Source organism: Notothenia coriiceps, unplaced genomic scaffold (genome assembly GCF_000735185.1).
Source record: "Notothenia coriiceps isolate Sejong01 unplaced genomic scaffold, NC01 NC01_scaffold00023276, whole genome shotgun sequence".
Classification (NCBI taxonomy): Eukaryota; Metazoa; Chordata; class Actinopteri; order Perciformes; family Nototheniidae; genus Notothenia; species Notothenia coriiceps.
The window spans coordinates 132,330-145,109 of record NW_011355977.1 but is presented as its reverse complement, the minus strand read 5'-3'; the positions used below and the strand labels follow the sequence as shown (position 1 = coordinate 145,109).

General features: G+C 40.2%; 3 protein-coding genes across 3 annotated transcripts in view; 1 reads left to right on the top strand and 2 right to left on the bottom strand.

Moving 5' to 3' along the window:
• The window catches only part of LOC104954418 (coiled-coil domain-containing protein 148), a 38,409-nt gene extending 32,991 nt beyond the window's left edge, over nt 1-5,418 (top strand). Inside the window, exons 14-18 of the mRNA XM_010781521.1 lie at nt 1,213-1,350; nt 2,521-2,639; nt 3,638-3,755; nt 4,495-4,629; nt 5,211-5,418. Of these exons, the coding sequence (XP_010779823.1) occupies nt 1,213-1,350; nt 2,521-2,639; nt 3,638-3,755; nt 4,495-4,629; nt 5,211-5,354 (654 nt within the window). The 3' untranslated portion in view covers nt 5,355-5,418. The remainder of the gene's footprint in view (nt 1-1,212; nt 1,351-2,520; nt 2,640-3,637; nt 3,756-4,494; nt 4,630-5,210) is intronic.
• A 104-nt stretch (nt 5,419-5,522) lies between these two features.
• upp2 (uridine phosphorylase 2) lies at nt 5,523-7,817 on the bottom strand. The gene is made up of 7 exons (XM_010781504.1): nt 7,686-7,817; nt 7,440-7,554; nt 7,196-7,354; nt 6,965-7,079; nt 6,657-6,866; nt 6,402-6,548; nt 5,523-6,286 (listed from the first exon to the last, which is right to left on the bottom strand). Exons 1-7 carry the CDS (start codon nt 7,736-7,738, stop codon nt 6,144-6,146), a joined length of 942 nt encoding a protein of 313 aa, XP_010779806.1. The 5' UTR covers nt 7,739-7,817; the 3' UTR covers nt 5,523-6,143.
• A 536-nt stretch (nt 7,818-8,353) lies between these two features.
• On the bottom strand, nt 8,354-12,484 carry LOC104954400 (uncharacterized protein C7orf57). The gene is made up of 8 exons (XM_010781502.1): nt 12,376-12,484; nt 12,081-12,127; nt 11,667-11,807; nt 11,481-11,577; nt 11,101-11,221; nt 10,681-10,763; nt 8,961-9,058; nt 8,354-8,703 (listed from the first exon to the last, which is right to left on the bottom strand). Exons 1-8 carry the CDS (start codon nt 12,393-12,395, stop codon nt 8,699-8,701), a joined length of 612 nt encoding a protein of 203 aa, XP_010779804.1. The 5' UTR covers nt 12,396-12,484; the 3' UTR covers nt 8,354-8,698.
• Nucleotides 12,485-12,780: the final 296 nt, after the last annotated feature.

The window sequence follows — 12,780 nt, the reverse complement described above, 5'->3', positions numbered from 1 at the left end:
CATCAAGTATGATTGACTTGATGATACCGCCGGTGCTAATGTGTGTGACCATGTTCATTTGCTGTTCATTCCTACAGGGATTTCTAAGCTCTCAGCTGATAGATCTGTGAATCTGTCTGCCTGGGGAGAATTTAACACTCCTAATCCCTGGCACGCCAAACAGAGGCTGCTGCAATATCAACCTGTCACTTACTACCCACTAATGTTTGACTGTGTGTGTGTGTGTGTGTGTGTGTGTGTGTGTGTGTGTGTGTGTGTGGTGTGGTGTGTGATGAAGTGTGTGTGTGTATTGTGTGGTGTTTGTGTGTGTGTGTGTGTGTGTGGTCTGTCGTGTGTGTGTGTGTGTGTGTGTGTGTGTGTGTGTGTGTTGTGTGTGTGTGTGTGTGTGTGTGTGGTTGTGTGGTGTGTGTGTGTGTGTGTCGTGTGTGTGTGTGTGTGTGTGTGGTTGTGTGGTGTATCGTGTGTGTGTCGTGGTGTGTGTGTGTGTTGTGTGTGTGCTGTGGTTCCCGCAAGCACGAGAACACCGCTCTTGGAAGAAATATTTGTCACTTAATGCGGTCAGTTTACTATATATTCGCAGCTGATTATGTTCAAGCCCATCAAACTTAATTGAATATCATACAAACCAGTGGGGGGCCGGGGGGTCAAGAAATGTGCTTAAAGGTCTTATGTGACAGTACACATTGTTGCTAATACAGTAAACCTCAAGTACTGCACAGTATCTTTTTCAGTTTTAAAGTTTGGATAACATCTAGATGACAGTTTTCTTCACTTTCTGTCCTTAATTGCTCATTTCAAAAGCTCGTTCCTTAGGAGCTATAGGGCTCAAACAACAGACGTTTCTTTCAAATGCATTGATGCGCTCCTGAGGTGATGTAAAAAAGGATTCTGGACCACCTCGTTCCAAGTTGATGCAACATGTTGGCAGGATGGCAGAAGGGGCTCAGCTGGTTGTCCCATGTGAGTGATGACTTTTAAAGACAGCTGTTAGCAGACAGTAACGGCTTCTTTGTTTCCCCCTGGTATGTGTGGTGTTGTGTGTGTGGTGAGTGTGTGTGTGGTGATGGGTGTGTGTGTGTGTGTGTGTGTGTGTGTGTGTGTTGTGTGTGTGTGTGTGTGTGGTGTTGAGTGTGGGGTGGTGTGTTGTGTGTGTGTGTGTGTGTGGTGTGTGTGTGGTGTGTGTTGTGGTGTGTGGTTGTGTGTGTGGGGTAGCTGCAGCAGTGGGCGGGCCAGCAGGAGGTGGCCAAGCTGGAGGCTGCTATAGCTGCTAGACAACAAGAGGAGGAAGAGGCGAGGCTGAGGAGGGAGCAGGAGAAGGAGGCTGCCGTCAGATCACACCACAAAGAAAAAGTAAACACCTTGTCATCTCAATCATATATCAGGCTGCACTTGCTTAATATCAAAATGTCTGCATATTATTGTGAACTATTGTGGACAAAATGTGGAATCTTTTATTCCACATTTTTTTCAAATCCTCCCAAAAAAGATAATAATGTGGCCCTAATCCTCTTCCGTACATTATGATCAAACCAAAAGGAATTAAAACATTTTTGTATAAATGAATTCCATAAATACGCATAGAGAAATAAATATGATATCAAGATAACAGATGGTATTTCTGATCCTGGGCTTAAAACCTCCATATGTTGTGTGCATAACAACCTTATGCATACACATTTATTGCGAGGAAAAACTAGATAAATATAAATTCATATGCTTATTAATCATGCAGCTATCCTCGTGGATCCCAAGCCCTGTGCACAAAAAGAGCAATGATTATAAATGGTTTTCAAAAGCACCAAATGATATGTAGCATGTCAGCTGATGCTAAAACCTTTGTGTGTGTATGAATGACTTTTCACAGCAAAAGATAGAGCTGACTGCAGACCAAAAAACGTTACGTTAGATACATACAAAATGTGCTGCAATTACCTGGGTACTATAATCATTATCTCCGCTAAGCTTTTAGTTGAGTTTATTGGTCAGTAGTTTGTTTGTTTGTTTGTCAGCAAGATTATTGGAACACAACCGGCCATATTTCATGAAACATTACATAGGAAAAGGAACGGATCCGCTGATACAAGTTTTTCTTTTCTTTATTTGAACTGCGTAGGCGAAGATCTGCTCTGCTCTTAGTTTAATTTAGTTATTGTCCTCCCAGGTATAACAATTCCACAATGTGTGTGTGTGTTTGTGTGTGTGTGTGTCTGACTGTTTAATTAACCCTCTCCTCAAGGGCCTGCTTGGAGAGCATGGGCAACCTGAGACACTCTGATTAATGAGAGCATTTAGGCTGCATTGGAATCCATATGATTTAGCACAACAGTCTGCCAGACATTGAAATATCATCTCATTCTTTCTGTTTACACTTATCTGATTCCTGCTCTGTCACAATCAATAGGACATGACAAACCTTAGAGTTTTGGAGCGAGTCGAATTAGTGTGAGTGGGGCTACTGTTCTTGCGGCTGCTGTTAACTTTTTGTCGTTATTCTCTGTAAACTCGTTGTTTTCCCCGCAGGTCAGGCAGTTTTATTTACAGCAGCAGAAGAGGAGGGAGACGCTGGCGCAGAGGGATCAAGAGAGACTCGCTAATCTCAGGAGCCTCATGGAGGAGCAGTCCAGGCGAGATAAAGACAGGTGATTGTTACAGACTGGGACCTTGAGTTCTCAAAGATTTGCTAAAACAGTTGTGAAAGAAAATGCATGGAATACATTCTTACCCATTACAAATATCGCATGGGACACATTTTTTGGATTATTGGCTTACAACCCCCTACACTCTGATATATGTATGTGTTTTTATTAGTAGCAATATCTAGCTTACTGTACTCTTCTGTAGTAACAGCTCTCTTACAGTTATTGACATGACATACAAAATTAAATTAAATGAATTAACTGATCATGCGGATCACTACTCATGTGGAAGCAGTTGTTTAATGACATCTGTGTCAAGCGTCTTTGGGTTCAAGAAAAGCGCTATAGAAATACAATTTATTATTATCTGTGTCTCCGCGGGAGCCTGTCAAGTCTGAAGAAATTACCATGGAGTCATTTAGGGAGACATTTTTGCAGAAATGTAATATTCATTAATGTATTTATTATTGTTTAATCACATTTCTAACCTAACCTGAAGGCCAACATAGTTGTGCTCTTAAGCGGTTTCAGTAAATGGGGAAGGTTGAGGTAAAAGAGTTGTATTGAGGACTCCATATTTACTTCAAAAAGCAACAATGGCTGACACTCTGTTCGTGCTGACGTTCAATGGTTTATATTCCCGGCAGCCAGAGTGAAACACTGCATTTCAGCCTGGTCTGAGGCTACTCTTGAAAAATATAGGATTCTGTGTTGAAAACATCCTCTTGTGTGTGATTTGCTTAGCATTTCTCTGCAGACACTCAGAGACTGACTTTAATACTAGATAATGGTGTTGACATTGGCCGTGAGAGCGCGCAGGAATCATGGAGGGGCTGAGGAAGATATCAAAACACATGATGGGAGAGGAGCTGATCTCTGGAGGCTCCATAAAACCTTCCACAGCCCGGAGGCCTGCTGTGTCAGGAGCGATAAATACTAATGGCAGAGGAAAGAGAGCAGCTGTTCAGCTCTGATGCCTACATCCTCTGGGCTCCTTCTAGGGTGCAGTATCGGGCCGAGATGCTGCAGCGGCGCAAGGAGGAGACGGAGGCGCGGGAGCTGGAGCGGCAGAGAGAAGAAGAAGAAAAGCAGAATCGTTTGGAAGTTCTCAGAAACCAGGTGGATTCATTTCTCCACTTAGCCCTTTTTAACCACATTGATTTTCTCTGTCCGTTCAAAACCCGTACAAGGGAAGACTTAGACCAGGGGTGTCCAAGCTACGGCCCGGGGGCCAAATGCCGCTCGTGAATCGGCCCTCAGCAAATTAAAAAAGTATAATGAAATATGGCCCACAAATGAAACTTGTGTTTTTCTTATATTGTACTTCTCAAATATATATGGAAACATATATTACACAGTAGTGTTCATGAGTTAAGAAGCCAAATGTTTCAAATACATTCAGTCAATTAAAGTTGAAAACAATTTCTAACAAACCTAAGTTGATAAGAAAAAAGCCCAATAACTTATTTATATAACAAGCTTCAAATAAACCCTTCCTATTTCCTCTAATGATAAGCAATCTGAGGCTCCTGTTTTAAGGAATGAGCTTCCAACAAAATAAATGAAACCCTATGGAGAGCTGGGATGTAGGCTGTTTGTTTTCTTAAAGCATATTCAAGTAACAAGCATAATTTGATTTATTTTGCTGACTTATAACTTAACTTATGAGGCAATATACCTCACCTCTAGTGAGTGGCCCAGCCCTTTGTATATTTGTATGTATGTGGCCCTCGGTGAAAAACGTTTGGGCACCCCTGACTTAGACTCTTCCCAGTCTGAGTGGCAACAATGAAACATTATGGCAGTAAGAAAAACGTTATGTTTTCAATATACTGAATATTTTTAAAATGTATTTTAGGTTGGGGTGGTGGCAGAGGCAGACCCGGAGAGGATGATGGCAGATACAGAGGCTTGGAGGAGTCGACAGCTGAATGTAAAGGAGTTTGAACTCCAAAGACCTCTCTATAGTATACACACGTACACAGACACACAGGTGAGGCATGATAACATCTACTATCACCTTTTAGCTTTTGTTTTTTCACACAAACTCTACAGCTGCATGGTCGTTATCCCCAAGCTCGCTATTATATATTAAATTACCTAAGTTATATCCTATGCTTTACATATTATAAGCCTACATGGCCTTTTCCCCAGTTTCCTTGACCATTATCAGCCGTTAACAGGTTTGTTTTAATCTTGGGTTGGACTGTCCCATGACCCGTGAAATGCTGAACGATTATGTAAGCTGGTTGGTTGGTCAATCAATGTTTGTCTTCATCTCAGAATGTGTATACACAGCCTTTATCTCAAGGCCACCCGGACAATCAGTGTATATGTGTGTGTGTTGTTTTGCTTCACCGTTGGAATTTGCTTATTGTGTAACACATGCAATGACTAAACATTATGCAACTCTTCTCCAACTCCCAATCAGTGAGGGATTCGTTTTTTATCTTGTTTGAAGTTGCATAGAAAATCATAAAACAAAGGTGTTTGATTGGGTGTGTTCTATTGGGAAACAGCTGGATACACATCATTTACTGTGGATTTGTTTGTTTTTTAACATCTGTTTTCCAGATTGTGTCTGATCCCAGAGTGCGTGTTGAGCAGGCTCTGAGGGAGGCCGGTCTGCAACACAGCCAGTACGCCAAAGACGTGCTGTCTGTTCTCACACCCCCCAAACCCCCGAGACGAGATACGCTATCAGATCTCAAATTCTGACTTTGTTTGGGATCACATTGTGAAGTCCAACCCTTGTTCTGTTATTGAGCGTGACATTAAATGTGATTAATATATTTAAATAAGCTGCATGTGTATTTACAGTTGGACAAATCACACCCTTTGGGAGAGCAGCTGCTGTGAGTGAATCAGGTGACACGGTGCAATTAATGTTATTGACATTTTTTTTATTGAACTCTACAGCATCTCATGGGAAATACAATATCATACAGTATCACCGATTGATGATAAATATGTAACTTCAACAAATAAAAATGACCTCTGCACATTTATCAATATATATTGACCGCTTATGTTACTTTCAGGATGTTTGCATTTGCAAAAACATGCTTCTGTGGCAGATGTAATTATACATGATCCATTTCTCTGTTCATCTGATAGCACATTCATCACTGAAATACATTGAAGTAAGGTTAAAATAATCTTATTGTATAATAAGAGAAAGCACTAAGGACTAATGCATACATCCCATTCAACAAGAGGTTTGCAAACCTCTAATGGAGGCTAACTATTTCTCAACTTACCATTAAAGTCAAGTATTTAAAATAAACATACAGAACACATTCTTTAGAAAATTAATGTAACCATACATAAATACCAGAGCATCATATATTAAAAGACACAATAGATACTATACACAAGCAAAATACTTCATATTTAAGCTTAATCTTTAAATAAGTGTCTAATACACATATGAACAAGTTCAATATATACATATCCACATATCAGCTATATACACTCTATTTGGGAGGCAGGTGTTGGGTTACGGTTTCAGACAATCAGTCCCAGGCGTTTCTTGATGAAGTGGGACACCAGGACCTGGGGTCTCTGCTGGTACTCCACCAGGACGTCGTGAGTGGAGGTGATCTGGTCTCCGTCAAATCGGTTCAGCAAGGCGACACAGACCACTGCGGCTGGAGGGGAAAAGAGAGATCATCAGTCATGAAGTACACACTAATGTCAACATTGTATCTTCAAAACACTCGTTAACTTTGCAGAATGACGATGATGTTTTGCCTTCAAAATTACCTTTCAGGCCACAGACACGGCACATTGCAGCAAAGACAGTGGACTCCATTTCAATATTCCTCACTCCGGCATCGTAAGCTTTCCTCAGATACTCAAGTTTGTCTTCATTAGAGAAGGAGCAGAGGGCGCCGTCAAGTCGTCCTTGACCTACAGAATCACAGTATCTGTCACTACCTGCCCAATGGTGTTGATCTGTTAAAGTTCTCCATGATTGATTTGATCACAAACAACCTAAGCGTTAGATGGGGTTCATACCTTCATAGAAGTCATGTGTGCACATGGTGTTTCCAATCACTGTAGGAAAGTTTTGAAGCTCGGAGGAGCACTGCAGAAGCTCATTGGCTACCCCCTCGTCCAGCTCAGTGCTCCTGGTGATGACTTTACCCAGAACCACCTGCTCAAACTGGGCGCGGAAGGAGTAGTCCACGGCTTTATCCGTGACAACCACTGTGCCTGGAGCCAGACCTAAAGACAAAGCCGAGCAGAAATACAAAATCAAGGAAACATTCAATGAAATAGAAAAAGTTTGCCAACAGTTTTACATTTAAAAATAATGCTCTTACCGACTCCACCAGATGTTCCAAGACGTAACAGAACCACATCCCGGCACTGAGCGTGGTGCAGCAGTTTGATGAGCTCATGCAGCATGATGGAGATGGAAGGGACACCCATGCCGTGCTGTGAGGGAAACAGAATAGAAACGATTATCAAGACGTGAACATGTTAAACCAGCCGTGCCACTTTGAAGCCAGTAGGAATGAAGACAACTAAGAGTCTTGCTGTGTGATACTTACACTTATAGAGAGCACAGGTCCCACTTTGTACATGCAGTAGCGATCAGTTCCCTCACAGATGTCTATGATTTCCTCTGGGTTTCCAGGCAGTTCCAGCTCCTTGTGGATAAACTGAGCGAAAGCCTTCATTCGATTCGCGCTGCCTCCAACACACGCGAACTACGGGAAATAGAGTAAGAGGACTGTTGGTTTCTCTTATTTGAAACAGTCAATCATTTGTTGTTGTTGTATCCATTCCACAAACCTTGATATCTCCAAACATTTCTGGAAGGTTGTGAGTCTTGGTGCCCAAGCTGAAGTGGTAGAGGATATCCTCCTCCATGGTGTCCAAGTTGGGATTTTTCACTTGGACTAGTTGTCTACAAGATATAAAGTGCACTATATTACAAATCTAAATCCTAGGCAGACTCCGAATTGATTACCAAACACTTGATTTTAAAGAAGAAAAACATGCTTTTTCCAAAGTTAGTTGAGATTCTCAAATACTCACTTGATATAGTCATTGTGGTCATTGCCCATACAGTTAAGTAGAATTGGTGCCATGACAGCAGGTGAGGCTTTGAAATCCAGTTTGAAATGTGTTCCCAAAGTTGTTCTCCTGTAAGACCTTAGCAGTTTTTAATACCAGTTATGTCTGACTGCAGAGCTTATATAGCGGCGACCTCCGGCCCGGCCACTGATTGGTTCCAGAGGGAGGAGTAGCACCTGTTCGTCATCACAAAAACATCCACCAGTCTCAAACAAACAGCAAGATCAATCACGTGAAAAAGGATTGGCCAAGATCCAAAACTTATATTTTTTCTTTAAAAAGAAACCCATCGGAAGCTAGTCAATAACTAACGTGTTATTATGACATAAAGCTTTCCGTAAGAACACTGAGCTCTGACACTGAACTTTGACACTGCAATGCAACACATTGCAGTGTCAAAACAATGACAGTCACACAGAGCTAACTTTACCTTTACCCTGCAAAAATGTAATAGTATGCATCGTATAATTTACTTTAATAGTAATATTACAAAAAATGAGACATTATTTGCTGTTGTGTTTTAATTGTGTTGCATTCATTAAAGTGTCAACGCAGCAGAGCGAATCGAATGGCGTATAAAAGGCAAAAACAAAAAGACACTTGAATATTTTGAAAAACTTTAATTTTATTTATATTATCAAACTTTAATTTCTTAAAGCTGCCTCTTACATATTTTTAAACACAGCAAAAAACAAACACAAGAGTTACTAGTGCCATTTTAACTTAAGGAATGCAGTTACTTTAGGCACCACTAACAAGCACAAAACATTTCAAAGTCTTGGCTTTGATTCAACGAAGCACTTTCACACATGAGTTAAACCTCTAACATCACAGAACAATTGCAAGTTAGTAAAACATTTGATGTGGCTCAGTATGAAGCGGTAAAGAAATTAAGAAAAGGAGCAGGGAATGGCAACTGTTCTTGTTAGAAGCATTCAATGTTATATCCTTCCTTCCACGGCACTGGCAGTCTTTCAATCTGTTGACATGGATATGAGAGTCATTCACTCATAATCATCATCACATCATTTACTTATAATCTCTGCATTACACTGTCAGGACGCATCATTAATTACCTAACCACTTAAATCTTAAAGTTCACATTGTTGGCTTCATTTCATTTTATTATGATAAGAGGAATTTTGATGGCATGATGTAAATAAAACAATTAAGTAAATGAGGTATGGTGACCAGGACGAGAGTAACTCAATCTGTCAGAGACCCTGTGCGACTCACCTGACAAATCAGTGTTGGCGGCTGGTTTCTTGTCTTCTGCGTAACCAAAGCTCAACAGCTTAGACATGTCCACAGGAGCTGGGTTTTTGTCATACATTCTGTAGAAACACATAGAGTCCAAATGTGATTGAAATGTAAACCATTTTGTTTTCATGGAAATCAAACCAGAAGGTGCTTTTGTAGTTTCAAGTATAATGTAATGTTTAATCATCTCGAAAAAAGTGCCAATTAGATTAACATGATATTCGTTTTGTTTTTTACAATTGTCAGTTTTTTAATCATGTAACACCAAACTACTGACAATGCTATTATCAATTAATTTCAATGTACATCTTTCAACCTTCTTATCTTTAAAGCTGTGAAGAAAAAGAGTGTGTAATAATAATTGTTACACACAATGTTTCAGGAAATGCCTACACTGTTCTTTTTACTCTCTAAGTCAATATCTTGCACAAAGACTATGATCAGCTGTTTACTGCACTGCAATGATAAAATAATAGACCATTGTGTTCTTTAAAAAATAATGTGATGTGATGGATTTAAGGTAGGTTTTTATGCTTCTATTTGCCGTGGATCCTTTCAGGAACTTTTGGGCATATAGTATCAAAACCATGCATGCACTATACCCACAGTATTTACCGTTTCGTTTCTGTAGCAGGGTATGTGAGGTTATTTGATTTTTGGTACATGTCAATGACATTTTTCGAATGTACCGGGAACATGGCCCAGCCCAGCAGGCGGCCAAAACAAACAGTTTGAGGTGAATGTCCTGTCTCGTCTGGATTTTGTGTGCAGTTGTGTTTGACCTAAGTGTGCTGCAAGACCATCGGCATTCCTGCATAGTCATCACAACACGGAAGCGTGGTGTAGGTTTTACTGACAACATCCTGTTAAATATACAGACTTTTTGAATCAGCCATATACAATGTGTTGTAATGCCAACCACTAGGAAATGACACAGATAAAAAAAGTCTAGACCAACCTGTGGGCCGCGGCCCCGCATTGCAAGTGGGCCACCAAATCATTTGCAAAACATTATGATTTGTGTGGAAACATTTCATTATTACGATTTGAACCTCTTTTCCTTTTCTTTCTTGATCCTCCTTAGCAACGGGCATTACAGTCCTTGACAGCGGTCTGAACTACTGGATTAACAACGTGTCATATGTTCCGAATTGACCAATCAGAATCTAGTATTCAACCAAACTGTGTAATAAAAATGTCTGTTTGTTACTGATGGCCAGCTCCTTTTCTAATTAAAATAAAAAGTACTTTATTTAGCCTCCGTATTATTTATGGTTGAATGTGGGCTGCGAACATTTTTTAGATGGGCCCCGAGTGGAAAAAGGTTGGGAACCGCTGGTCTAGACAATTATGAAATTGCCTACCATCATCATGGGCTTCAATTTTGTGATAATCACTTACAAATATAGTCAAGTTCCGAATATGTAAGGTTCTGCTTGCTTTTTCCACAATCATTAAAAGATCCATTTAAAATGTTACTGACTTAAAAAAACTGTAATCCTTCAAGTGTTGTAAGGGAGTTCCACTCAAAATGACTGATATGGTTTAACATAAGATCACTGGCCTCCATTAAATCTGGTATATTTCATGTAATAATGTTTCTGAGATGTGTAAAATGTGGCATTTTTTGACACCAGCCGCTTGCCCCGAACGTCATACAGAACAACAGCGCCATCTTGTGACCACATGAACTTACATCCTCTTGAATTTGCTCCTCTCGTGATAATGATTGGGTGCCTGCAACTTCTCCATCTGGTTGTAATGAACATTGTTGTTCTGCTGAACACAAAGCAAAGTTACAGTGCTGATAGATATTTTATGAATGTAAATATATGCAGAATATATATTTTATAATCCTATGTATGCTTTCAATTTGGTGGCATGCTCTCATTTGTACTCCAAACCACTGAGAAAGAAGGTCCACAGAGTAGGTCTGCCTGATCCAGAAACAGTCAGTAACACCACAGTATCAATAAAATCCCTCTATTTTTGTCTTCTATCATATGATCATAATAGTATAAAACAACTCAAGAGATTAAATTAATTGTTATAGTGGTGGCACGTGTGGCTGAATAACGTTTTTTTTATTTTATGACTTTGACATTTCCTTGTTTACCTTCTCTTTTCCATAGCTGCTGCTATCATCCCTCTCCCAGGCGGACATATTGTCGGTCTCAAAGGGGGGCTCTGCTGAATGAAAGGCTCTAGGGTTTTTCATCTCTTCACTGTTAATTATACTGTTGGAAAAAACACAACATAGGGATATGATATGTATCATTCACTTAATTGGAGGAGAACAGTAGACAATTTACAGTTTATGGCTGATTGTTTCCGCATGTATTGTTCCTTCTATTTTACAGTACTCTCAAGCAGTACCAGTAATGAAGCAGTACTGGAAAATTCAGTTAGTAGTAGCGTAATTGAGGTGGTAGGAGTATTATAAATCATCACCTCACTACAAGTTAGAGTGCATGATAATTATAAGACAAATTGTACCTTGGAAAGCCGTCCCCTTCTGATGCAGTGAGGAAGGAATCCAGAGGTTTGTAGGAATCACATTTAGAAGTAAGTGTTGCCTCGTGCCACAAAAGCCCTGATAAAAAAAAGGATCAAAATATATGTTGGTAAAAGTATTAAGCACACTGGACTGTGTCTAAATATAGCACAACAAGATGGATCTACCCTTATGCCCTCCTTGTTTTGCAAGCTTGATATAGTCAGAGTCACTGTCTCGGACTCCGGCCCTCCGCCCTCGGACCTTCTCTTCAGCTACAGAGCTGATAGGGGAAAGTCCTGGGATCTGGGAGATCTGGCCATTTATGTCTACATGCACACAAACACACACACACACACACACACACACACACACACACACACACACACACACACACACACACACACACACACACACACACACACACACACAGTTAATTTGTGAAACTGGGGAAACACATCATATATTTCATCACGAACTACACTAAACCACATTTTTCCCACCACTTCCCACCAGGGTCAGACAGAAGACAGGTCACACTGCCTGCTGATAATGGCTAAGCTAGTTAACCAAATTATTTCAGTTTAAACATTAGTACTTACCAGTTGATGTAGATTGAAGATCGTTACTCATTGTAACTGAGAGATTTCTAGTGAAAATTGAAACAAAAACCCGGTGCACTGTCAATTTGTTACGAACTTAACGTAACTTCTTCATTAACGTTAGCATTAATGAACGACATTAACGTTAGCGTTGGTTAGCTGACCTAACTGCTGTTTAATTATCCGAGCCTTTCAACAAACATCGCGCTGTTAAAGGTATGAGTCTACAGGAAAACAGGTTAAAACAAAGCAATTATAGTTTTGATAAAAGAAAACAGAAGTTGTTTTAACTTACTTTTGGGATTGCACGGACATTGTGGAACAAAAGCAAGAAACGGTACGGAGCAGCACTGTTTGAAACGTCTAACCTCGTTGCCCTGGAAACGGTTTCCAGTTAACACAGCCTGGAGTGCAGCTGCTGCTCTGAGGTGACAGGTAGGAGAACCGTTAGTCGGTTGGTTAGTTAGTTAGTTATTCAATTAGTCAAGTCAGTTAGTTAGTTAGTTAGTTAGTTAGTTAATTAGTTAGTTAGTTAGTTATTCAGTATGTCCAGTGGCGTTTCTACATGTACAAAAGTGGTGGGGCACAGAAAACTTAGATGTCTATATATAAGCTTCTGCAGTGAGGTTCATGGCTGGTGAGGCACTGGCACTGACTCTTCAGGTTTACAAATATTATATTTTGACCTAAATCAAAATAT